Genomic DNA, 27,803 nt, shown 5'->3' on the forward strand with positions numbered 1-27,803 from the left:
ACCGTCAGTCGGACATCCCCTGAGGGATCCCAGATTGCGAGAGGGTGCAGGCCAGGCCAAGGGACCCCACCGATGCATGATCGGGTCCTGGGAGGGACCACGGGAGGGTTCCAGGGGTGTCTGGCCCGTCTCACTCAGTCCTGATTGCCGGACCCCAGCAGCAAGCAAACCTACCAGTTGGAGTGGCTGCCCCCTGGTGGTCAATGCACATCATAGCAACTGGTTGACTGTCTGCCCCCTGGTGGTCAGTGCACATCATAGCGAGCGGTTGAGTGGCCTTAGCATATCATTAGCATATTACACTTTGGTTGAACGGATGACTGGACACTTAGTATATTAGGCTTTTATTATATAGGATATTCCCTATGCTGAACTTTACGTCTTCATGACTATTCTGTAACTATCAATTTGTACTTCTTAATCCCTTCACCTTTATCACCCACCCTGCCAGCTGCCCTCCCATCTTTTTCTGTAGTTTTGTTCTGTTCTTTCATTTGGGACATGTTTCTTTGTCTCTTCATTTTTGCAGCATCCCTGTGTTTGTTTCTATTATCAGGTAGAGTTGCTATGTCTTCTAGGCTTGGTAGAGTGGCCTAATTTAGTAGGTGTTCTATAGGGTCCTATGGCACAGCCTCCCTGATCACCCAGGCTGGACACTCCAGGTGAACTCCCTATGTGGGCTGTGTACACCCTCCTGTTGTAGTTGAACCTTGATTGCTGTTAGTGCATCAGTGGGAGGGATTTATCCTCAGGATGATCCGCTGCAAGGATTGACTACAACCATCAACCTCTGACTACTGTGGAGGATCAGCTATGTGGTGGTCCACTCCACAGAGCAGGACTTACTTCAGCAGGGCTCTGGTGCCTGCTGAGTCTGCCCCTTGAGTGTGTCACTTGTGGAGGTGATTGGGTGGTGGTGCTTTGACATGGTCTGAAACTGTCCACTGGGTGTGCTGGCTCTGGGCCCTCCCAGGAGGTACAGGCCAAGGTTAGGCACCACCTGTGTTCTGCCCAGGACCACATGACATGAGCTACAAAGTAATCTGCAGATGGCCACTACTTGTGCTGGACTTAGAGGAACTCAGGTGAGACCAAGCTGTGAACCAAGGCCAGGTGCTGCTAGTCCCAGGCATTGTTGGGTCATTTAACGAGAGGTGTGGGGCTTACTCAGGCCAGATGCTGCTTTTTTGAGAGGTTTTAGGAAAATCTGAAGCAAGAGCCAAGACAGGCCATTGTTATGAAAAAACCACTGGAAACAGCTTGAGTGGGCTCAAAAGTTGGGTAGGGCAGGGCCTCAGGGAGTCACCAGGGAAAAGCAAACAGTGTGAGTGAGGTTGATGGAATCGCCCACCTGCCAGCTTTGTGGGAGAATGGAACAGTGGCCTCTGCCAGGACTTTTGTCTGGGAGAAAACTGCCCCTCCCAGCTGTCACCCTGATGCCAGCCATTCAGTTTCTCCCTGTATGTCTCTGGTGTCTTTCAAGCTGCTGCCCCAGTGCTGGACCTCAGACGATGAGTCTGAGTAAGTCTGTGTGTGGGCCCTTTAAGAGGAACTGCCTAGGACTCCAGCCAGGCCTCTATCCCCCCTGGTCTCACTCTGTACTGATTTTTACAGCCAGAGGCAGTGGCGACTCTCTTCCTGGCACTGGAACCCTGGAACCTATTGCTCCTCAGGAAGACCTCTGCAGCCGAAATATCCCTCCTGATTTTTAACCGCCACACATTGGTGTGGGACCAGCCTGTTCCGCATCTCCTCCCCTCCTACCAGTCTCTATGTGGCTTCTTCTTTAATTTCCTAGTTATAGGACTTCCATTCAGCCAGATTTCAGGTGGTTCTGAATAATGGTTGTTCTTTAGTTTAGTTGTAATTTTACTGTGGTGTGGCAGGATGTGAGTACCATGTTTACCTATGCTGCCATCTTGACAGGATGTCTCATGCCCTTATTTCTGAAGGAGGGAGTCCTCAAATGGGAATGCTGGTTGAAGAATATACTTTTACAACCTTACAACTTGCTGTTATAACCAGGACATCAGTATGCTTCCTGTAGACTAATACTGGTTATTTTATGCTTATGTGGATAATGACTTAAAATAAATATTGGAAAACTCTACCTTCATTTACTTTGCTTCACAAGACGATTCATCATAATTGTAGTATTTCTCTTTGTAGCTGCCACCAATGCCGAAAGATTATAGCCCAGAGCTGGCAGAACTGATACGGACAATGCTGAGCAAAAGGCCTGAGGAAAGACCCTCTGTAAGGAGCATCCTGAGGCAGCCTTACATAAAGCGCCAAATCTTCTGCTTTTTGGAGGCCACAAAGGCGTAAGATACTTCCCTTGCAAGTAGCTGGGCTATATAGATGGAGTAAAAGAGGGTGGTTTCTATAATTTTAATGTGCAAGAATTTATGGTGAGTTCCTTTTAAACATGAAGTGAAATTGCATGATTAGAACATATGTTGAGATTTGCTAAAATCAGAAATTGAGAGAACCATTCAGAGAATCACTTTAACATTCCTCAGAGGATTCCAAGACATATTGAGTATGATTCTCTTAAAAAGGCATGTGTTTTAGAAACCATTTTAAAATGAGAGATTATCAAAGAAACCTATTACATTATTTACTATGTAAGATAATAGTCACATCTAAAATATAGTGCTCAGATTTCTGAGACCTTCATAAACTTCCCTCTTCACTCATGACTTCTCAAGAGAAAGAGAATTATTTTCTTTGACTTGCAGGTCCTACCTTCACTGAGCAGATATTCCAGAATCTAAACCTTGAGGCTAAGCAAGGCCTTCATCATCTCTGCTTTGTGACATGTTAAATTTGGGAGACAAGTCCCAGGGATAAAGGACTACCTTTTTGTTTACATTGTCTCTAATTTCCCACCAAACAGAACTTTGACCTTCAGTCTCCAGTGCTAGTCTTCATGCTTCTCTTGAATTTTCCAGAGGTTTAGCCCTGTTGTAGAAACGTCACACTAGAACAATTGGGGATAGTGTTTCTCTATATATTTATTCTGCAAGTCAAGGCTGAGTATTACCAATCATTTTTACTCTCAAACTTCTCAAAGCAGTTGTGGTGGTATTTCAAACATATGAAACTTGAAGATGAAAATTATCCTGGTACCTCTATACGTGAGGCAGTTTCTCAGAGATTTTTTTTTAATCCTCATCTAAGAGTATGTTTATTGATTTTAGAGAGAGGAAGTGGGGGTGGAGGGAGAGAAAGAGAGAGAGAGAGAGAGAGAGAGAGAGAGAGAGAGAAAGAGAAACATCGATATAAAGAGAAACATTGCCTCCCATATGCACCTTGACCAGGGATTGAACCTGCAACCTACGTATGTGCCCTGATTGGGAATCAAACCCACAACCTTTTAGAGCATGGAACAACGCTCCAACCGAGCCAGGCGGCCAGGGCAATTTCTCAAAAGATTTTTATTTTGGAAAAATTTTGTATTTACAGAAAATACAAAATTGGAGAGATGGTACACAGACTTTCTATATACCTGCCATGCAGTTTCACCTAACATTACCATGGTACATTTGTTAGTACTAAGAACCCTCATCAGTACCTTACTGTTGGCTAAACAAACTCCAGACTTTCATCAGCTTTCCCCAGTTTTTCCACTAATGTCTTTTTCTATTTCAGGATCCAATCCAGGATATCATATTACATTTAGTCCTCATGTCTCCTTAGTTAGGTTGGGTCTGGGACAATTTTCACTTTCTTTGTTTTTCATGACCTTGATTGTTTTTTAAGAGTACTGATCAAGTGTTTTGTAGAATTACCCCTGGTTTTTAAAAGACTGTTCTCTATAAATTAAGCAATTCTGTAAGGGAATGTTATACATACACACATTTTCTCATATATCTGTCATCTGCAATATATTGATAATATAAAGAAAAAAACTTTTCATTTTAACTATATTGATAACTTTTTCTTTTCTTCCTCATAAAGAAAAACCTCCAAAAATAATATTAAAAATGGTGACTCTAAATCCAAGCCTGTTTCTTCAATGTTTTCTGGAAAGGCTGAATCAAATCATGAAGTAGTTCCCCCACAACCACAGTCTTCTGAGGGCTCCAAGGCATATGTAATGGTATGTTTCTTTTTAAAAGGATACATGTTTAGAAACTGTATTAAAATGATAGGTTATATAAATAAGTTACTTTATGTGAAGTGATTAGGCTTTACTGGAGATTCTGTTATGTAATTAATTGTGTATTGTAGAGAAAGAATGCTGGTGAAGGTGATTTCGTTTAGCTCACTTTATTCAAAGTGGGCTGTCAAACTTCATGAAGTCAGTGCTGTAATAACTTCATTCTAAGAATTTCTTTTATTGAGGTGAAATTTATATAACAAAGTTAACCATTTAAAAAAAATCTTTATTATTCAAAGTATTACATGTGTCCCTCTTTCCCCCATTAACGCTTTATAGCAAAGTTAACCGTTTTAAAGTGAACAATTAATTGCATTCAGTACATTCACAGTGTTGTGAAACCATCGCCTCTATCTAGTTCTAAAACATTTTCACGTCACTCCAAATGAAACCCCATACTTATTAGTCATCCTCATTCCTATCTGGCCCCTGAAAACCACCAACAGTGTGTTTTCTGTCTCTTATGGGTTTGCTAGATATTTCATATAAATGGAATCATACAATATGTGACCTTTTGTGTCTTGGCTTCTTTCAGTTAACATAATGTTTTTGTATCAATACTTCATTTATATGTATGTGTGAATAATATCCCATTGTATGTATATACCACAGTTTGTTTATCCATTTATTCATTGATAGATATTGGGTGGTTTTCACCTTTTGGTTATTGTTATGAACATTTGTGTACAATTCTTTATTTTCTTCTAGTAATTAATTTTTAATATTTATTGATTTGAGAGAGAGAGAGAGATAGATAGAGAGAAACATCGATTTGTTGTTCCATTTATTTATGCATTCATTGGTTGGTTCTTGTATGTGCCCTACCTGGGGATCAAACCTGAAACTTTGGTGTAATGGGACAATGCTCTCACTAACTGAGCTACCTGGCCAGGGCCTGCTTTCAGTTCTTTTGGGTATATTCCTAGGACTTGAAATTTGGTAATTCTATCTTTAACTTTTTTAAAAAATACATGTTTTTGTTGATTTCAGAGAGGAAGGGAGAAGGAGAGAGAGATAGAAACATCAGTGATGAGAGAGAATCATTGATCGGCTGCCTCTTCCATGCCCCCCACTGGGGATCAAGCCCACAATCCGGCATGTGCCCTGACCAGGAATCAAACCGAGACCTCCTGGTTCATGGGTCGATGTTCAACCACTGAACCACACTGACGGGGCGAGCCATTTTTAAGTGTACCATTTAGTAGCCTTAATTATATTCAAAGTGTTGTGCAACCATCACCACTATCTTCTAAAAACACTTTCATCATTCCAAACAAAAACTCTGTACCCATTAAGCACTAACTCTACATTTTTCCCCACTCCCAGGCCTTGTTAACCTCTATGAATTTGCCTGTTCTAGGTATCTTATATAAGTAGAACCATACCATATTTATTCTTTTGTGTCTGACTTATTTCACTTAGCATGTTTTCAAGGACTATACATGTTGTAACATGTATCAGAACTTCATTCCTTTCTATGGCTTTATAATGTTCCACTATATGTATACCACATTTTGTTTATCCATTCATCTGCTAATAGACATTTGGGTCTTTTCCACCTTTTGGTCATCGTGACTAATGCTGCTATAAACATTGGTGCACAAATACCTGTTTGAGTTCCTACTTTCAGTTCTTTGGGATATGTACCTAGGAGTGGGATTGCTGGGTCATCAGGTAATCCTATGTTTAACTTTGTGAGGAACCTGTTGTTCCATTTTGAGCTAATTTGTTTATATGGTGTGAAGAGTGCTGTAATAACTTGGAAGCATTTCACTTAGGATGAAGACAAAGGTTTATCCCAGGAGAAACACATAGTCATTGACCCCTTGAAGACACCTACAAGTCTGAAAGGCCACACCTGCAAAGCAGACATGAGCAGTACCACAGAATCACTAGCTACAATCAGTAGAGTGAACATTGACATCTTACCTGCAGAAAGGAACTTGAGCGACGGGTTAGTTCAAGAGAATCAGCCAAGATACATAAATGTCTCTAATGAGCTAGAAGGTAAATGTAATATTTCTCAAGTGAAGGAGAGGCTGCAGGATAACACTAAGTCCAGCACTCGACCTAGAAACCTAATTCCTACGTGGTCCTCTAACAGTGTCATTGAGGAAAGAAAAGAGAAGCCAATGCAGCCCCTAAACAAAGACCAAAAGCCAAAGGGCCAGGTGAGTGATGTGCATGAGGTGTTCATCTCAGAAGACTGGAAAGTGTGGTTACAAAGGCGTGGGGTGTGTTATTTGGTTGTATTCTAGTTGTGGTTTTAGGAAAATCAACTCTTCAGTGTACCAGTTTAAACACAATGGAAACCAAAGGATGAGACCCAGGGATTCTTAGGTGCCTTCAGTGCCCTGGCATAAGGTACTTGGGGGAAGCATGCTATTTGTATGTTTTTTTTCCCATTTCAATATCATCATTCTTCCTTAGTCCTCCAAGTGGATAGGTAGTTCCAACACTTAGTTAATATCACATTCCTTCTTGCTTTTGAAAAGTTAGTGGAGAAGGAAGGAAGGAAAGAAGGAAGGAAGGAAGGAAGGAAGGAAGGAAGGAAGGAAGGAAGGAAGGAAGGAAGGAAAAAATTAGTGGATTGATCTGATTTCTTAAGGAGTAAAAACAAATATTCTATATGTTGGAACCAAAGGGGAAGGAAGAAGAGAAGATAAATAAAAGTAACCAAAAAAAAGGAACAGAAGGATTTTGATACTGAGAGACTATTCTGAGTATATTTAATGGCCATCTTCTACTTGAACTTGGAAAGAAACCTAAATTAGATGAAGCATGGTAATAGCTGAGGATGAGAGAAAAAAACAGAACATTTAATTAACTTTACTCTTTTTGTGTAAAATATTTTATAAATAGATTTAATAGGTATATTGACTATATTTTTATAATCTATGCTATATATATTTGGATTTGATACATTATATATTTTATTTAACATCATTTAATATAAACATTAAAACTATTTTATACATTTATATTCAGATGTTTTTAATAAAGTTTTGTTTTTATGGAAAAGAACAAGTATACTGCTTTTATCATTTAAAGCCATTGGATTAAACCAAAATATAGTCTTAAGCTTTCTTTGGACACTGGAATCCTTAGTACCTTATAGATAAAGTTTTGTGTGTCTTACTTGTTCTGCTTGACTGTCAAATTAAATTCAAGTTCACTTTTTTAAAAATATATTTTTATTGATTTCAGAGAGGAAGGGAGAGGGAGAGAGAGATAGAAACATCAGTGATGAGAAAGAATCATCAATTAGTACCTCCTACATGCCCCCACTGGGGATGGAGTCCGCAACCCGGGCATGTGCCCTGACTGGGAATCTAACCATGACCTCCTGGTTCATAGGTCCACTCTCAACCACTGAGCCATGCCGGCTGGGCTTTTATAAAAAATTTTAAGGTGCCTATTCACTGGTTTTTATTATATTTATAAACTTCTGCAATCATTACTACTGTCTAATTCCAGAACTTTTTCATCACCTCAAAAAGAAACCCCATATCCAATGATAGTCACGCTTCATTTCTCCTTGCTCCCAGCCCCCAGCTCCTATTGTCTATTCGGATTTGCCCATTCTGAGCATTTCATATAAATAGAAGAACCATATAATACAGCATATGGTCTTTTGTGTCTGACTTCTTTTACTTAGCATAATGTTTTCAAGGTTTATACTTGTAGTATGTGCCAGTATTTCATTCCTCTTTATTGCCAATTAAAGTCCACTGTATGTATGTATCATATTTTATTTCTTCATTCCTCAGTGGATGAACAGTTGGGTTGTTCTCACTTTTTGGCTACTACGGATAATGCTGCTATGAACATTCTTGTACAAGTTTTTAGTGTGGATGTTCACTTCTCTTGGGTATATACCTAGTTGTGGAATTGAGGGGTCATATGGTAACTGTATGTTTAACTTTTTGAGGAATTGCAAATTGTTTTTCAAAGCAATTACATCCTTTTACTTCCTACCAGCAATGTATGAGAGTTATAATGTCTCCACATCTTCACCAACACTTTTTTTTTCTAGCCATCCTAGTGGGTGTTAAGTGGTATCTTATTGTGGTTTTGCTTTGTATCCTTAATGACTAATGATGTTGAGCATCATTTCATGTGCTTTTTGGCCATTAGTGTACCTACTTTGGAGAAATATCTATTCAGATCCTTTGCCCATTTTTTAGTTGGTTTATCTTTTTGTTGTTGAGTTATAAGAATTCTTTATTCTAGATGTCAGTCCCTTATAAGATATAAGGTTTGAAAATATTATCTCTCATTCTGTGGGTTGTCTTTTCACTTTATTTTTAGTTTATTTTATTGATTTTTGAGAGAGAGAGAAATATCGATGTCAGAGAGGAACAATTGGCTGCCTCTACACATGCCCCGACCAGGAATTGAACCTGCCACCTCCTGGTGCATGGGGTGACCATCCAACCAACCGAGCCACACCGACCAGGTTGTATTTTCACTTTCTTGATAGTGTTCATTGAAGCACTACAGTTTTTAATTTTGTTTATTTTTAACGATTGAAGATCCATGAGGGTCAAATTTGGGGGAAGGAGAAATCTGGCTGGATAATTCATGCTTGTTTTAATAGCCATGTAATCAGAATCAATGTGCAGAAGACATTTTCTGAAATAGTCTAAAATAATCTATATCTCATTAGATGGTAGTGTCAGTAGAACAAAGTCTTGCCACAGAATATGTTCTCTGCAATCTGCAGTTAATTAAGCAGAGGGACAAATTGTATTTAAAGACCTGTTTCAAGAATATCAAAACCATTATTTTTCTAATACAAAGTTTTTCCCCCATAATGCATGTGACCCCTCTTTTTTTCCTCTGTGGTACTTGATTGCAAAGAATTTTTAAAATAGGGAGAGTCCTCATCACAGAATTTTAGTTACCTCTGGAATGTGTCTTAGGTCCTTACATACCATCTTCTTTTCACTGTTCTCTGAGATTTCACCCTGTGGTTTCATTCATTATAGCTAAGGCTCTGTTGTAAATTAAACAGAAATTCTTGGGTAGAGGTAACTCACATCTTTCTTCTTTCCCCCCTCTTCTTCTTCTTTTCCTTCTATCCCTTCATCCTTTTGTCCCTGTCTCCCTCCCACCCAAAATATCAGAAAACCTCAACATTTCTGGTTGAAGTGGGAGTAGAGAAGTTGAGGCACCATTGGCACCTTTGCCCACCCCCTTGCCCACTCAAGGCCAGCAAAGCACTCGTAGATTCAGGACAACCCTGGGGCTCCCACTCACCTAGATAATAGGGCAGCCACGGGGGAGTCTTCCTCACTTTTGCACAGTGCATGGGACACTGCTTCATGCCCTCTAATTGCTCCAACAATGAATTAAATCTAGACCTGCTGGCTGAGAATTATGGAATTTGAAACTGGTTCGACTGTGTTGAGCTGGCTGACAAGGAAATATTAATTCAAATAGAATAAGGTTTGACTTTTCATGGTGTGATGAAATATTGGGCAGACATGGGTTCAGGTCCTAACTTTGATTCAGAGCTGTGGTGGGACCCTGCATAAATCATCTAACTGTCGTAGCCTCAGTGTCTTCACCTTAAAACAGGGACAATAATACTTCATTGGATTGCTGAGAGGAAAAAGATTTTAATTGTGATGAAATACAATTTTGTCCACTTTGTTGTTCTTGCTTGTGCTTTTGGTGTCATGAATAGTTGCCCCTATGTTGTCTTCTAAGAGTTTATAGTTTTAGTTCTGACATTAGGTCTATGATTCATTCTGAGTTAATTTTTGCGTATAGTGTAAAAAAAGGTCCAACTTTATTCTTTTGTATGTAAATATCCAGGTATCCCAGCACTTTTCATTAAAAGACACTAGGCCCCATGCACGAAATTTGTGCAAAAGTAGGTCTTCCTTGCCCTGGCTGCTGGCACCAGCTTCCCTCTGGCCACTGGCAGGCACCCGGGACCTGGGCAGCCTCAGCTTCATCCGGAAGGTCGTCTGGTCTAATTAGCATATTACACTTTTATTATTATAGAGGCCCGACGCATGAAATTCGTGCAAGAGTAGGCCTTCACAGCCGCAGTGGCTGCCTGGATCCCTCCCTTGCAGCCATGGAGGCTGCCTCGATCCCAGAAGGACGTGTGGTCTAATTAGCATATTATGCTTTTATTATAGATTATTCTTTCCCCATTGAATTTTCTTGGCACTCTTGGTGGAAATCAGTAGACCATAAATGTAATGGTTTATTTCTAGACTCTCAATTCTTTTTCACTGGTTTATGTGTCTATCCTTATGTTAGTAAAACCCTGTTTTAAATATTGGTAGCTTGGCAGTAAGTTTTGAAGTTGGGAAGTTTGAGTCTTCTAACTTTATTCTTATTTTACAATATTGTTTTGACTATTTCAGGTCCTTTGCATTTCCATGTGAATTTTAAGATCAGCTTGTCAATTTCTGGGGGGAAAAGGGGGGGGATTTGATAGGATTACATCGAATCTGAGGTTCATTTGCAGAATATTGCTATCTTAATATACAGAGTGGGGCAAAAGTAGGCTTATAGTTGTGAGTATGTGAAACAGAATTTATTCTTGTATTATTGTTTATTAATTATTGTATTATTTTATACAAACAACTGTGAATCTACTTTTGCATGATCCTGAATGTCTTCAAACACATGGACATGAAATGTCTTTTAATTTATTTAGGTCTTCTTTAAATTCTTATAATGATGTTTTATTGTTTTTAGTTTGCACTTATTTTGTGAAATTTATTTCTTTGCATTTTATTCCATTTGATACTATTGTAAATGGAATTGTTTTCTTAATTTCATTTTCATAGTGTTCATTGCTTGTGTATAGAAATACAATTGATTTTTGTATATTAATCTTATACCACACAGCCTTTACTGAACCCCATTATTGGTTCTAATAATTTTTTTTATAATGGATGCCTTAAGATTTTCTGAATATAAGATCATGTCATCTGTGAACAGAGATAGTTTTACTTCTTCCTTTCCAATCAGGATTGTTTTTATTTCTTTTTCTTGCCTAATTTCTCTGGCTAGAACCTCCACTACAATGTGTAAATAAAAGTGTTGAGAGGGAACATCTTGTTTTGTTCCTGATCAAATTAATTTGTTACATAAGTGTTTTTTAAAAAGTACATCTTAAATATGTTTTTATTGATTTTTAGAGTGAGAGGAAGGGAGAAGGAGAGAGAGATAGAAACATTGATGAGAGAGAAATATAATTGATTGGCTGCCTCCTGCAAGCCAATCAGTTGGGGATCGAGCCCGCAATCTGGGCATGTGCCCTGACTAGGAATCGAATCACTCAACCACTGAACCACACCAGCCAGGCTTACATCAGGGTTTTAGAGCAGATTTTTTGTTTGATAGAATTTTATGTCCAGCATTTCCTGTTTTTGTGTTACTATTTTTAAAAGTAGAACTTTTTTTCCAAGACAATTGGATTTTATGGAGAAATCCCCTAATCATTTATTCTGTCACTCTTGTATAAGCTTTATTTTGAACAGCCTATGCTTACTACCAGCAGAGAAACATTTACCTCATGCTTCAGAATTATATCAATCATTGTTTATTATCTTGGTTGTCTTGTTCAGCTTGAATATTATGTAGTAATATTGTAAAATTTAATCATTTACTATATTTTATACATAATGTTAGGTGTACTCTTGAAAGAATAAACTTAACAAGTTATCCTATATAATAAAAGGCTAATATGCAAATCAACCGAATGGTAGAACGACTGGTCACTATGACACACACTGACTACCAGGGGGAGCTGCTCCCGGTGGTCAGTGCAATCCCACAGGGGAAACGCTGCTCATCTAGAAGCCCTGAGCCAAGGCTCCCGGCTGGCGAGCGCAGCAGTGTTGGCAGGAGCCTCTCCCACCTCCATGGCCGTGCTAAGGCTTAGACCCACAGGGAGCGGGCCTAAGCCATCAGTCGGACATTCCCCGAGGGCTCCCAGACTGCGAGAGGGCACAGGCTGGGCTGAGGGACGGCCCCCCGCCCCCGAGTGCACAAATTTCGTGCACTGGGCCTCTAGTTACCTGTAGGAGTCACTGTTTTGTGTTTGTTAGAGGATATGAATCATAGATGATGTCGTAATGATAATGACTCTTAGAAGCAATTTCACTTTGTATTAATACTACATTGTTAATTTTTCTTCCTAAAAATGTACCACATAGTAGGCTCTTGAAAAAAATTGTTGATTGAGCCATATTTAATTATTTGAAAACTTAGATATTCTGATATTAAAAATTTGTTTGAAAAATTTAAGTAGCTACTTTATTTTATTTTTAATCCTTACCTTAGGATATTTTTCCATTGATTTTTTTTAGGGAGAGGGAAAGAAAGAGGAAAAGACAGAGAGAAACAGCAATGTGAAAGAAACACACCGATTGGTTGCCTCTTGTGCATGCCCTGACCAGGACCAAGGTATGTGCTCTTGACTGGAATCGAACCTGGGACCCTTCGGTCTGCAGGCTGACACTCTATCCACTGAGCCAAATCGGCGAGGGCTTAAATATCTATTTTAATGTTTGGTATAAAATTAGTTTCTAAAACAGCTACCCAATAAAATGCTAAGTCCTTGCCCTGGCCAGGGTGGCTCAGCTCGTTGAACATTGTCTGTACACTGAAAGGTGGTGGGTTTGATTCCTGGTCAGGGCACATACCCAGATTTCAGGTAGATCGATGTTTTCTCCCTGCCTCCCTCCCTCCTTCTCTCCATCCCTTCTCTTCTCTCTAAAATCAATAAAAATAGCCCTACCCGATTTGGCTCAGCGGATAGAGCATTGGCCTGCGGACTGAAGGGTCCTGGGTTCAATTCTGATCAAGGGCATGTACCTTGGTTGCGGGCACATCCCCAGTAGGGAGTGTGCAGGAGGCAGCTGATCGATGTTTCTCTCTCATCGATGTTTCTAACTCTCTATCCCTCTCCCTTCCTCTCTGAAAAAAATCAATAAAATATTTTTTTTAAAAATCAATAAAAATAAAGCAAAACATGTCCTCAGATGAGGATTTTTAAAAACAAATAAATAAAAAAGACTAAGCCTTTGGTGAACTTTATATAACTTAAAAGGCAATTTATTTTACCATTACTACTGCTAGTAATAGCTCTGATTTTTTGAGTATTTAATGTGATAGACATAGTTCTAAGTACTTTAGTGCACTATATTTCCTAATTCTCCAACAGTCATACGAATGTGTGTGAAGCATTTTACCCATTTACATATGGATGAAGAAACTGAGGTTCAGGAAGATTAAATTTCTCAGATATGACTCCATCCGACTCCAAATTCAATGCTTTTTTCATGGTAATTTAAAGGCATTTTTCATGGTACATCTAAATTACTCATGTTTACTTGGAAATTATGTATATGTTGAATTGGATTTCATTTAAAGTATTTCTTAGTTTTCTGCATATTAGTAGTTTCAGGTTAATAACAATATAAATAATTTAATTAAAATAATTATATTTTTAATTTGGGGAAAAAGAAAAAAGCCAGAAAATATGAATAATTGATTTTAGCATTATGTCTTTGCCTATAAACACTGTAAATACGCATTTATTTTGAGAAAAACAACTTCTTTTCATTTTCATTTATAATTTTAAAAGTAGGTATAGAGGGTTTGGCTGTTTGGAAATTCAAAAGACTATTTTATATTTTGTGTGTTTTTGTGTGTGTATTTTTTAAGGATCAAGTTGCCGGTGAGTGGGTTATGGAAAAACAAGACAGAATCCACCCAGGTTTACAGCCACACAGCTCTGGGTCTGAACCTTCCCTGTCTCGACAGCGACGGCAGAAGAAAAGAGAACAGACTGAACACAGTGGGGAAAAAGGACAGGTTGGACGAGATCTCTTGACAAAGTCATTGTGCAACTGCTTGGGAAGTAGGAAGCTCAAGTTCTACTTAGAATGATTAGCAGTTGCCAGATAGGCACCCGGGAAATGCAAGGAACATTTAGAGTGGTGACAAGGGCAAGATATTAGTTTTCAAATGTCAGTAAGTTGGATGCAGAGTAAGGATTTTGTCTTTTTCAGCAAAGATGGACAGATTGAGAGTTAAAGAAACAGGCTAATGAGTACATCCGATTCTCCCTGTTATATTGATGAGCAGTTTCTCCCCCATCTTCTGTATACAATCATGTTGACATCTCATTACTTTTTTTTTCTTTAATTGAGATATTACACCATTTCTTGAAGTAACTTTTATAGGCACACTCTCATAATACTTCGCTTTGGCAGAATTTCTTCCCCCCAAAATTCAGTGTTTTGAAGTTTTTGAGAGCAAATCACTGTTGAATACATAGGAAACTTACTAATAGGGGTACTTTGGAGGTGGGTTATCGTTATCATATGAAACTGATAATTTCCCCCTCTTTTAAAAATATTTAAGTTCCAGGAGGCTCTGCCACAACGTTTGCCTTCTCTTCCTGCTGTTGGAAAAGGGGATGTCACATTAACCCAAAAGGATGCTGAAAACCAAAATAGAGTGATCACTGAGTCTGTGAGCAGTTCCAGGAGCAGTGAGATGTCATCATCAAAGGTTTGTGGGGGTATATGTCAGATTAAAAAAAACCTATAAAGCTTTTTGGTTATGAAATCCTGCATATATTGTGAAGTTTTGTATTAAAATATCTTAGCCCTACTTTTTGCCAAACACTGTAAGGAATAGATATGTGATTCTTAGTAGAAGCACTGATGAAGTGGACAGACTCTAAAGTTCCAGAGATGGTCACTTATGGTTAACTAGGAGACCAAGTAGATTCTGAATGGAGGAAATGCAAAATTCCGCAGTTGTCCTTCCAAAAATGAGTACAGTACTTCCTAGAAACGGGGCTGCTGTGATCGGTCCTAGCTAGTAGCTGTAACCCTGATGCAGACTGGTCTGTGCAAGGTCTTTCCTATAGGGCTACATGATACTTCATGCATTATAGGTGTTGTAAGAGTGGTGAGAAGAAATGGAAATAACTCTGACTTTCTTTAAAAGGACAGACCATTATCAGCAAGAGAGAGGAGGCGACTAAAGCAGTCACAGGAAGAGAGATTCCCCTCAGGTAAAGTTGTTCTCTTTTCTTCATCTTTTGGAGGTTTGACTCACGGACATAAGTATTGGTTCTGATTGTGAGGTGTTAAGAATTTTCAAGCAATAGTAATACATTTTGGAAACTGATTTGGAAGAAATTTTGAAATTTCTTAGTCAAGCCTTTAAAAACAATTCAGCATAGGCTGTTGGATCTGGAACTTGTATTATCAGTGGAAGAGGATTTTAAAAAGAGAGTAAGAGGGCTTTGAGTGGCCGTAATTCCTGGAAGGTTTCAGACAGGAAATCGAGTGTTTAATTTGTTTGCATGTTCAGAGTCTGCTGGTCATAGAAGTGCTGTTTTCTAAGGAACAGGGAGAGGAAACTGGGAGAATGGTGGTGCCTAGGGCTACATGCTGTGATCACTCCTATTACTATTAACTAAAGACAGTACTGGCATTCCCATTTATGGAATGCTAATTAAGTTTCATGCACCATGGTAAGCATTTTAAGGGCATTATCTCAATTTATATTTACAGTAACTGTCAAAGGTAGTCAGCATTATCCCATTTTGCAGCTGAAGGAACTGAGGCTCCGAGTGGTTAAGTATCTTGCTTAAGATCACAGAGCTGGTTGACCGAGAGCTCAACTTTGAACTGAAGTGTCAGATACCAGAGTGATGGTGATATGCTATCTGAGTTACTTCTGGACTGGTCCTTGCTGGGTTACCTCCCATACCCAGTGCAAAGCCCTCTTCTGTTGAGGCCAGCCCATCACAAACCACTGCTGGGGATGGTCACTTTTTCAGGCCCTTCAGTGAGGAGAGCTTCTGTGAGTACACCGGGGCCAGGGCAGCCACAAGAGGAAAGCCAGCTCACCCCTGCTCCAAGGTTGTCTTCTGACCGAAGCTTTGCTCAGGTACATTGCTTAGCCCGAAGGAGAAAAGGTGGACGTGTCTGCATCTGGCAAGCCTAATATAGTAAACCTCATAAATACCAGTGCCAGGGCAAGATTTGTTTCCTTAACAATATTCTGTGATTTAGTCGTTTCACTAATTGAGATGGTCCTTTCCATTTTCCAAAGTTGTAAGGTTTGTGTGTAATTATATCAAATAATCCTTTAAAGTGCTGTATTTTAAGAAAGTGTCTCACATATGAACAAACTGAGGTTGCTTTTATTTAGGTGGCGTTCTATCTAGCTTAAAATGCCAATATTCCTTATGGTACCAGCCCTCTGCTTAGGAGTTGGAATACCAGAATTGTTTGTCCACTCTTGTTTGGAAAGGAAATGTCTTCACAGCTGAGACTTTCCAGGGCCTTATAAAACTTCACCTTGATGTTCCTCAGGCTTCTCTTGTAGATTTCATGGGTGAACTGGGACATGATTTGGGTAAAATAACTTCAATTTTTATATCCATTAGTTTCTCTTGTTAAATTGGATCTAAGTGCACAATCTAGCTAGACATTGCATCCAAGACCTTTTCGTTTATTGCATTCTGGTTGTGTTGTCATGTGGAATTTTGTTTTTCCAAACTTTAATAGAAAAGGAAACTTACCCATTGTTTCTCTGAGGAGGAGTTAAGTTCTTCTACAAGTTCAACTGATAAATCAGATGGGGATTCCAGGGAAGGGTAAGTTCTATTTTTCTCTCTCTTCATAAAGTATTTCTGTTTGAATTAATCCTAAATGTGTATTTATAGTAGTAGTCAGACCTGTAGTATTGTCATTGCTAACATTATAAATGGTTTTTTATATATGCTAGCATTAAAAATATCTCTTCTGAAAAAAGCAACCATGTTTGATGCATTGTTGCTTGGTGTAAAAAAGAAAGACAAAGATTTTTTTTTAAGTTGAAACTCTAAGTGTGGCCTAAAAGTTATTCTGGAAGGAAATAGAGGTTTCCTTCAAACATTTGATGAACTGTAATTAATAAAAATTAAAAAATTAAAAATATCTCCTCTAATGAGCACATCTGATTTTCATTCAGAATTTTATTAATGTCTTCTAATGTTTTTTGGACCCCCTCCTGCCTGCCTTTTTGAGGATTCTAGTTACATTATTAATTATTTAAAGCTGTCCCATAGCTCACCAATGGTATTAATATTTTTAGACTTTTTTTGTTTCATTTTGCATAGATTCTATTGCTGTATCATTGAATTCACCATTCTAGCTTTTCTTCTGTGGTGTCTGATCTCTTAATCCCTTCCAGTGTATTTAACACATTGTGTTTTTCATTTTTAGTTCACTTTGGGTCTTTTTATTTTTTTTTATCCTCATCTGAGGATATGTTTTTATTGATTTTATTGATTTTAAAGAGAGAGAGAGAGAGAGACAGAGAAACATTGATCAGTTGCCTCCTGTATGTGCCCCGACTGGGATCAAACCTAGGTATGTGCCCTGACCAGGAATGGAACCAGTGATCCTTTGGTGCACAGGACAATACTCCAACCACTGAGCCACACTGGCCAGGGCTAATTTGGATCTTTTAAATATCTTTCATGCCTCTCTTTAATATTTAATACTTTTGTTTACTTTGGATATATGGAATATATTTATAACAACTTTATAGTTATTATAATAACTTCAATGTCTTTATTTACTAATTCTATCACTTGTGTCACTTCTGGGTCTTTTTCTATTACCTGCTTCTTTTCTTTTCACAAATGTGTGCTATTTTCTTGCTGCTTTGCATGTTTGGTATTTTTGACTGGATTCCAGACATTGTCAATTACAATTAGAACATGGTATTCTTATATTTCTTTAAATATTTTTGAGCTTTGTACTTGAATGAAGTTATTTAGAGATAGTTGGGCAGAATTTATAGAATTCTGGGGCTTCCTCTTTCTGGCTCTCCCCTTTCCAAGATTCCTCTCTCTTTCTAGTGGCAGTGGTTGTCTTGAACTGTGTCCTTGAACTGTGTCTGCAGGCCAGAAAGACTGTGGGTTTTCTGCTGTACTTTAGCACCTGTGGCATTCCCTTAGGATAAAAGGTGTTGACTTCCCTCCAGAATCTGCTCGCAGATTTTGTACATTCTCCAATGCCTTCATATAGTTGATTTCTGTGTCATGTTCAGCCTTTATACTTGTTACTTATGGAAGGGTCTGTCTGCAGGAGCTTGCTTGGCCATTTGGAAGCAGAACTTCCTAAAGGTTATTTGGTCATTTGGCATCTCATTTTTTATTATTTATTTATTTATTTATTTATTTTTAAAATTCTTGTTTAAAGTATCACATATGTCTCCTTTTCCCCCCATTGCCCTCTCCCTGGCCACCCCCACCCTTGGCATCTCATTTTTTAATGAAAACTTTTCATGAAGTCAATTTAATAATAATAAGGGGAATTTCTTTTTTCTAGGAAAGGTCATTCAAGTGAAATGAGTGATTTGGTACAATTGATGACTCAGACCCTAAAATTGGACTCTAAAGAGAACTGTGAGGATCTCCCAGTACCAGATCCAGTGTCAGAATTTAAACTTCATCGGAAGTATCGGGACACACTGATACTTCATGGGAAAGTTGCAGAACAGGCAGAGGAACTCCATTTTAAAGAGCTACCTTTAGGTGATCAGTTTATTCTTTTACAGCAAACTGGAGAGCATGTTTATTGGAGAAATGTGTCAAACCAAGGAGCAACTAATGCTTGCAAATTGTTTTGTCTTTTTATTCTTTCATTTGGATATCTCCATAAAAGGTATATCTTGTTTTATGTAACAGTTGTGTTCCTGAAAAGTTGCATGAAAATTGATTTTTAAAAATATGTGTAAATAAATACATGTTTGGAATTTTTCACATGGATTCTCTTCAAGTTAGACAGTTGTGCATTTTTAAGTTTAGGAGGTAATAATGAGACATAAAGCATAAATTCATATATAGTCATACCTTGTTTTATTGTGCTTCACTTTATTGCACTTTGCAGATATGGTGTTTTTTACAAATTGAAGGTTTATGGCAATCTTGCATTGAGCAAGTCTATTGATGCCATTTTTTTGCAGGCTCAGATGACAGCAATTTTAGCAATAAAGTATTTTTAAATTAAGGTATACACATTGATTTTTTATTTTATTTTTAATAATTTTTACTGATTTCAGAGAGGAAGGGAGAGGGAGAGATAGAAACATCAATGATGAGAGAGAATCACTGATCGGCTGCCTACTGCACTCCCCACACTGGGGATCAAGCCTGCAACCTGGGTATGTGCCCTTGGCCAGAATCAAATCTGGGATCCCTGAGTCCGCAGACCGATGCTCTATCCACTGAGCCAAACCAGCTAGGGCCACATTGATTTTTTAAAACATCATTACTATTACATACTTCATTGACCATAGTATAGTGTAAATATAACTTTTATATGCACTGGCAAAACCAAAAATGTGTGTGACAAACCTGCAATATCTCTGAAGTATGCCTGTATACATTTTAGTCATTGAAAATACATGAAGTCATTAAACTAAACTCTTGTCAAAATGAAAAAGATTGCAACATGACAAGATTTTAAAAAAACAACACATTGCATTCTTCTTGCTGCCATGGTGAAAGTATTCATTTTTCCCTCTCTTTGTTATTACTTTTAAGCTATCATTCCAGGTTCTGAAAAGATCAGAAGAATAGTTGAAATCTTGAGAGCTGATGTAGTCCAGGGCCTGGGGATTCAGCTTTTAGAGCAGGTATATGAACTTTTGGAAGAGGAGGATGAATTGAAGAGAGAGGTGAGTGTCCTATTAGCTTTGTCAGCTGCTTATGCTATACAATTTTTTTAATAGCCTTTTGAAATATAATTAACATTCCCTACATTTTACACACTTAAAATGTACAATTCAGTGGTTTTTTTAGTATATCAAAGTTGTACCACCATCACCACAACCAATGTTAGAGCATTTAATTACTCCTTAAAGAAACCTTGTACCCATTGGCAGTCACTCCCCAAAGCCCTCCACCCCTGAGCAACCACTAACATTTCTGTCTCTATAGATTTGCCTATTCTAGATATTTCATTTAAATGGAATCACACAAAATATGTTGTCTTTTGTGATTAGCTTCTTTTACTTAATACATAATCCATGTGTCACATACTTTATTCCTTTATATAGCCAAATATAGTTCACTAGAGGCCCAGTGCACAAAATTTGTGCACTATAGGGTCCCTAGCAGTTGCCAGCTGCTGTCCAGGTACTCCCTCCTTTCCCCCGGCCAGCCCTGCCCCCTGGTCGAACTTTCAGATGAACTCCCAGTTGAGGGGACAATTTGCATACTATGCTTTTATTATATAGAATTATATGGCTATAGCGTGCTTTGTCTATCTGCTTATGGACATTTAAATTGTTTCCACTTTTTGGCCATTATGAATAATGCTGCTATGAACATTCATGTATAAGTTTTTGTGTAGACATATGTTTTCATTTTTCTTGGGTATGTATCTATGAGTAGAAATTGCTGAGTCATATGGAAAGTATATATTTAGCATCTTGAAGAATGGCCAGACTGTTTTCCAAAGCAGCTTCCTCATTTTATATTCCCACCAGTAATGTGTGAGGGTTCTAATTTCTTCACATCCTTGTCAACACTTGTTATTGTCATCATTTTGGTTATAGCCATCCTAGTGGGTCAGGAGTATTTTCTCATTATGGTTTTGATTTGCTTTTTCCTACTGAATAATGAACATGGAGAATCTTTCATGTACCTGTTGGCTATTTTATATATTTTTTGGAGCCATGTCTATTTTGATCTTTTACACATTTTAAAATTGTTATTTGTATTTTTATTGTTGAGTTGTAAGAGTTCTTTATATATTCTGGATACAAGTTCTTTATCAGATGCATGATTTGCAAAAAGTTTTTCCCATTCTGTGGTGGTTTTTTCACTTTCTAATGACATTGTTTGTACCACAAAAGGTTTTAATTCTGATGAAGTTTAATATATCTATTTTGTTGCTTGTGGTTTTGGTGTCAGATCTAAGAAGGCTTTGTGTAACCTAAGATCACAAAGATTTATTCCTATGTTTTCTTCTAAAAATTTTATCATTAGCCTGGACAGTATGTCTTGTTTGTTTGGAACATTGTCCCATGCACCAGAAGGTGGTGGGTTCAATTCCCTGTCAGGGCACATGCCTGGTTTGAGGGTTCAACCCTAATTGTGGTGTGTCAGGAAGCTGCTGTTCAATGTTTCTCTCTCACATCAATGTTTCTCTTTCTATCTCAAATCAATGAAAACATATCCTTGGGTGAGGATTAATAATAAAATAAATAAAAGGGGTTTTTAAAAATATATTTTTATTGATTTCAGAGAGGAAGGGAGAGGGAGAGAGAGATAGAAACATCAGTGATGAGAGAGAATCATTGATCAGCTGCCTCCTGCACACCCCTTACTGGGGATGAGCCTGCAACCCAGTCATGTTCCCTTGACCAGAATCGAACCTGGAACCCTTCAGTCCGAAGGCCAACACTCTATCCACTGAGTCAAACCAGCTAGGGCAAAATAAATAAAAGTTTTTTCATTTAAATTCTTACATGAGTATCATGATAAATCTCGAGCTGTCCTGTTCCCTCCCACCCAGGATGTGAATCATCCCTTTGTCACCTGTCATAGTTAAATATTTTTTTCTTGTGATGAGAACTTTTATGATCTACTCTTAGCAACTTCAAATATACAATACAGTATTATTAAGTATAGTCACTGTGCTACACATATATCCCAGGAACTTATTTTATAACTGGAATTTGTACTTTTTGATCATCTCTACCCACTTCCCTTACCCCTCACCCCCCACCACTGGCAACCACCAATCTGTTCTCTGTTTCTGTTTGTGTGTTTTTTTGTTTGTTTTTTTCTTTTTTTTCTTTTTTTGGTGTGTTTTTTTGCAGGGGGGCGGGAGAGGTTGGGTGCAAAAATAGTTTAATAGGTTCTACCAAGCAGACCAATAGGGGAGTGGTTAGGGGGTGATCAGGCTGGCAGGCAGAAGCGGTTAGGGGCAATCAGGCAGGCGAGCAGTTGGGAGCCAGCAGTACCGGATTGTGAGAGGGATGTCCAAAAGTTGGACATCCCCTGAGGGGTCCCAGATTGGAGAGGGTGCAGGCTGGGCTGGGGGACACCCCACACACACACAAATTTCATGCACCGAGCCTCTAGTTTCTTTAAATATTTTTCTACTTCTTTCTTTTTTTCTCTGGTCCTCCCATCACACCGGTGTAGGTATGCTTAAATAGTGTCCCACATTTCTCTGAGGCTCTGTTTATTTTCTTTACTCGCTATCCTGTGGATTACATAATCTTTATTGATATATCTCCAAGCTTCCTTATTCTTTCATTAGTTCAAACATACTGTAGAGCCCCTCTGGTGAGTCTTTTGTTATTGCAGCACTTTTTAATTCCAGAATTTCCATTTGGTTCTTTTTACAATTTATTTCTCTTTATCAATACTTTGATATGACATTATCATCATACTTTACTTCTGTAGTCATGACTTTCTTTAGTTTTTGTGAACATGTTTATAATGGCTATTTTGACGTCTTTTTCATTAAATCCAACATCTGATTGTTCTCACAGGCAGTTTCTCTTTGCATGCTTTTTCCCCCCCAGTGTACATGTCATACCCTGTTTCTTTGCATGTTTCCTAACTTTCTTTTGGAAACTGGAAATTTTAGACATCTATATATATAAAAGACTAAGTGGCCGGCCGGCCAGTACATATGACGTGCACTGGCAATTTAAAAATAAATGAGTCGCGCATGCACGATACTTATAAAGCTCTTGCTGATGCCAGTCACACGTGTGTTTTAACTTTATGATGCTATCTTACGTATACTATTTTGACATGTAACTTTCTGCAGTAATGTAATTACCACACGAATCTGCTAATTAATTTCAATATGAACAAATCCGTGCACTGGGCCACTAGTGTTTTTGTAACTTTGGTTACTGGCCTCCCTGGGAGTGAGGGTTGTTACTGTTATTCAATTGTTTAGTAATTAGCTGGATTATTTTAGTGGGGTCTGTTTTACCCCTTCCTCCTTTCCCTACAGTGTAAAGCCTCTGATATTGCCCCTCAGTGGGTGCAACCTTGGGCATGTCCACAGCCATCTTGGAATGACAGCGTTTGGGAGAGCTCTCTTGATATTCTCCTTTTCCCTGACCTCACCCAGCTGTTAAGGTTTTTTAGTTGTCAGCTGATTGCTCTGCTGTTTTCCACAATGCCCTGGGGCATAAATTGTGCTACAGATTGATCCAATCAAATTCAGACTCCTTTGAAGGGATAGTTCAAAAGGTCAATGTTTGAGAATGGTTCTGACCCCAGGGAAGGTCCTCCCAGCTTCTTGTTTGTTTCCATGAAAGTAGCCTACAATTTAACCTATATATCCAATGAATCTACAGTCTCCTCCCCGTTGCCTTTCACCACTACCTCCTTCTTTTTGTTTTGTTTTGTTCTATTGAGAACACCTTTAGGCTTGAATTTTCCATAGTCTGCTTCAAATGAAGTCAGTTCATTTAAGAAAAGATTCCAGGTAAAATCTCTGAGCAAAGCTCTGGAGTTGAGGTGTGAGGACAATTAGCATGCTTGTTTCTGAGTGATATCCCTACTTTGAAAGTTCTGTGGGCCTGGCCTATGTGGTTCAGTGGTTGAGCATCGAACCAAGAGGTTACCAGTTCGATTCCCGGTCAGGGCACATGCCCTGGTTGCAGGCTCAATCTCCAGTAGGGGCCCATCTTTGATGTTTCTCTCTCATCGATATTTCTATCTCTCTATCCCTCTCCCTTCCTCTCTCTTTAAAGTCAATAAAAACATATTATAAAAAATAAAACCACTGTGGGCCCTAGCTGGTTTTGCTCAGTGGATAGAGCATTGGCCTGCAGACTGACTGGTTCTGGATTTGATTCCAGTCAAGGTCACATGCCCCGGTTATGGGCTATCCCTGGTGGGGGGTGTGCAGGAGGCAGCCAGTCTATTAGTCTCTCTCTCCCCCGAGCTTTCCCTTCCTCTCTGAAATCAATAAAAATATATTTTGAATTAAAAAAAAAAGCTCTGTGGGGGTAAAGGGGCTTTAGTCTGGTCTTCTCAGCATGCTTCACCCACTCTTGGGCAAAGGCAGATTAGGACTCCACTATTTTCAATGTCCTGTATCCAAGGTCGAGCCTCCTTCCTACAAGTCAAGCTGGGTGTAAGAAGGAAACTCCCACCTCTTGGCTGCACTCTTCCAAAACTTACCAACAACAGGTACTGGGGGCAGGATGAGATAGATATTCTGATGTCCTGCCTCTTCCAGGAACATAGCCTTCTGACTGGAAGTTGGGGGAAAGAGCCCTGTTTTGTTGGCTTCACCAGGCTGATGTACTTTTTGTCTCATTAGGGCTGGGAGTGGAGAGGTAGGCAGTTGATCTTAATTCATATACTACAGATTCTCACCATTCTTATTTTTAGATTATCTTGGGGGGTGGGAAGTAACTTTATTTGCTGTATGCCCATAGGTTTACATTTCAGTTGTTACATCTCCTTTAATATGGAACAATTACCGAGTCTTTGTTTTTTACTACCTTGACATTTTTAAAGAGTATATGCCATTAGGCCCTGAATCAAGACCAGTGGTTTTTTGTAGCTGTTGGTTTCAAACAGGAGCCAAGAGCAGTGTCTTCCTGTGGTTTGTTGCCATTCAGGACCCAGTGGGAATGGCCAATTCAATTGGAAGAAACATAGAAAAAAACAAAAAAAAAAGAGTATATGCCATGTACTTTATAAAATGCCTGTTTGGATTTGTTTGACCTCTTGAGTAGATTCAGATTATGCATTTTTGGCAGGAATATTACAGAAGTGCTGATGTGTCTTTAGTACATTATATCAGGAGGTCCATATCTGTTTAACACATCTGCTAATTTCAGGCATTTTTTTCAACATAGTGTCACATAGTAGATTTTCTTGATTTCTAGTCTTGAATTTTCTATATATTAATTGGTTATTTGTATTATTTTGTAAATGCCTTTGTTGAATTACATGTGGGGTTGATTTTGTTGTTTTATCAATTCTGATGTTCAATAAAACACTAGTTTTATTGATTCTAAGAGCTCTTTATATACTAACATATATATGTGTGTGTGTGTGTGTATATATATTAACATATATATACATATATATATATACAGTGTCCCAAAAAATGTATACACACAGCTGATAGTTCAGTTTTGAAAATTACATTATTTTAATAAACACTGCCTTTAAAAGGATTCAAAGTGTATGTATACATTTTTGGGGGACACCAGATATATATACACGTATTTTGTTGTGATTCTCATCTGAAGATGTATTTTCCATTGATTTTTAGAAAGAGTGGGAGGGAGGGAGTGGAGAGAAACATCAGTGTGAGACACACACATTGATTGGCTGCTTCCCACATGTGCCCCATCTGGACCATGGGATCGAGCCTGCAACCTTGGCCTGACTGGGAATTGAACCTGCAACCCTGCAGTGTGTGGGCTGGCACTCTAACCACTGAGCAAACCAGCCAGGGGAGGACATCTGTATATTAATATATTTTGCATGTATGTTGAAAATATTTTCGCTAGTTTATTGTTTGCTTTTTAATTTCTTATGACTGTTTTTTGATATCTTGAAGTTCAAATTTTTATATAAATATACTTAGTATTTACCCATATGATATCCACCTTTGGTGTCATGCTTAGTAAAGCTGTTCTTCTAAGATTAGAGAAATATTTTTTCTACTACATACTGATTTTCTTTTTATGTTTCCCAAATAGGTACGTTTACAGGAGCATATGGGTGAAAAGTATACGACTTATAGTGTGAAAGCTCGCCAATTGAAATTTTTTGAAGAAAATGTGAATTTTTGAGAATTTATTCTAATCTGCTGCCAGAGCTAAAGACTTATATTCAAAAGTTTTTGGCTTAAATAGAAACAAACTTATAATGATGGTTGGAGGCTATTCACCATCTTTATATCTCTTGGGTGGTTGTTTTTTTGTTTTGTTTTTTACTGGAAAAAAAAAAATGGGACAGACCAATGGAATATGAAGCAAACTCACAACAGAAAGAACCTTTGGCTGTCTTATTCTCTTTGTGAAGAAAAATCTGTTATAAGACTTTGTTTGGTTACTTACTGGGCCTTAATCCACCAATTTTATACCTAGAACTTTATTTTTTTAAGGTATTAATTAGCTTGAATACAGGACCATATAATATTGGTTTGAAAGTTTTATATTATACTGCAGTGATAAAAGCAATAGGAGAAATAAATGACATATATCCAGTGATACTACTTGTCATTGTTAATAACCTTAGGTAGTAGGTGATAAATTATTTTGGAAAAAGTAAATTCAAGATTCTAGGAGTATATTTAAAGACCATGAAGTATGTAGTACTTGAGCAATTGAATTCCTCTTTACTGATGGACATTTAACATTGTATTTTCATGTAATATGCACCTCATCTAGGGTATATAAGAATTGAAACTAAGAGATATTTTGGCTTTGTAAATGAATGTTTTTATATGCTTTTTTTTTTTTTTTTTTTTTTTAGATTTCTCCATGAGGGAAAACATTTCTTAAACACTTATTCCTTTTCCACTTAAGCAATTTATAAGTAGAGTCCAGCTCCTTTTAGTTATGTTGGACATATTTCTCTCCTCAAGTTTGGCTTCTTGTACATCAAGATATTGGTTGTCTTCCCATGTTTCAAATGTATGTTTATGTATTACGTTAGTTTTTATGAGGGGTATTGCCCACCTAGGAAACAGTTTTTATAAAATAAGTATTGATTAGTAAATTTTCACCTCTGTATTCAAGAGACTTTAAAAATGAATTCTGCTCCAGAAATGTTGTTTTTTTTTAATAATTAAAAATGTATCTTCTCGCCTGGCTGGTATGGCTATGTGGTTGAGTGGCGACCCATGAACCAGGAGGTCATGATTTGATTCCTGGTCAAGGTACATGCTCAGACTGTGGGTTCCATCCCCAGTAGGGGGCATGCAGGAGGCAGCTGATTGATGATTTTTCTCATCATTGATGTTTCTCTCTCTCTCTCCCTTCCTGTCTGAAATCAATTAAAAAATATTTTTTTTAAATGTATCTTCTTCGAAAATATATACACACATAAAATACTCTAATGAAATGTTTCCTTCCTAGTCACTTAACAGATCTTTATTTACTGTTTTGCTAGGTGCTATTTCTGGAGCTAGGAATATAGTAATGACTTAAACAATACTCCCTGTCCGTATAATGCTCATAGCTTGTTTCGGAGACCTCTTATTTTCACTCTGAAGGGTTTGTTAGAACTCAACTATAAAACCATCTAGTCCCAATGGGGGAAAAAAAGAGGACAGCTGTTAATAGTTTCAACAATAAAGATAAATAAACACATCTAGTCCCAATGCTTAGATGGGGGCAAATCCTTGGTCTTCCTGAGTTATTCACCATTTCTTGCACATTTCAGAAATATGTTTTCTAACTTATTGATATAAAGTTGTGCATATTTTCTTAAAATAAAAAAAAGCTCCTGTTCCTAACTTTTAAACCACATTTACTATACTTTAACTAGAGGCCCGGTGCACAAAAATTTGTGCACTGAGGGGGGGGGGCGGGGATGTCCCTCAGCCCCGCCTGTGCCCTCTCGCAG

The 27,803-nt window shown here is 38.1% G+C and overlaps 1 protein-coding gene and 1 non-coding gene across 9 annotated transcripts in view; both read left to right on the forward strand.

The window, feature by feature from the left end:
• Positions 1 to 27,089, forward strand: part of NEK4 (NIMA related kinase 4) — a 33,035-nt gene extending 5,946 nt beyond the window's left edge. For 3 of the 8 annotated variants that reach the window (XM_036331950.1, XM_036331944.1, XM_036331948.1), the window contains exons 5-15: positions 2,170 to 2,324; positions 3,964 to 4,105; positions 5,944 to 6,336; positions 13,868 to 14,017; positions 14,570 to 14,719; positions 15,164 to 15,230; positions 16,005 to 16,114; positions 16,738 to 16,826; positions 18,550 to 18,755; positions 19,767 to 19,900; positions 25,931 to 26,169. In XM_036331950.1, coding sequence (XP_036187843.1) covers positions 2,170 to 2,324; positions 3,964 to 4,105; positions 5,944 to 6,336; positions 13,868 to 14,017; positions 14,570 to 14,719; positions 15,164 to 15,230; positions 16,005 to 16,114; positions 16,738 to 16,826; positions 18,550 to 18,755; positions 19,767 to 19,900; positions 25,931 to 26,023 — 1,689 coding nt within the window. In that variant the 3' untranslated portion in view covers positions 26,024 to 26,169. Of the gene's footprint in view, positions 1 to 2,169; positions 2,325 to 3,963; positions 4,106 to 5,943; positions 6,337 to 13,867; positions 14,018 to 14,569; positions 14,720 to 15,163; positions 15,231 to 16,004; positions 16,115 to 16,737; positions 16,827 to 18,549; positions 18,886 to 19,766; positions 19,901 to 25,930; positions 26,170 to 26,708 lie in introns of those variants that run through there. The other 5 variants (XR_004971476.1, XR_004971475.1, XM_036331945.1 and 2 more) reach the window with 5 other exon arrangements.
• Positions 24,744 to 24,875, forward strand: LOC118668748. The gene has a single exon (XR_004971748.1). It is a non-coding gene; the product is annotated as a small nucleolar RNA SNORA2/SNORA34 family (small nucleolar RNA).
• Positions 27,090 to 27,803: the final 714 nt, after the last annotated feature.

The sequence above is a fragment of the Myotis myotis genome, unplaced genomic scaffold, assembly GCF_014108235.1.
Source record: "Myotis myotis isolate mMyoMyo1 unplaced genomic scaffold, mMyoMyo1.p scaffold_m19_p_13, whole genome shotgun sequence".
Taxonomy (NCBI): Eukaryota; Metazoa; Chordata; class Mammalia; order Chiroptera; family Vespertilionidae; genus Myotis; species Myotis myotis.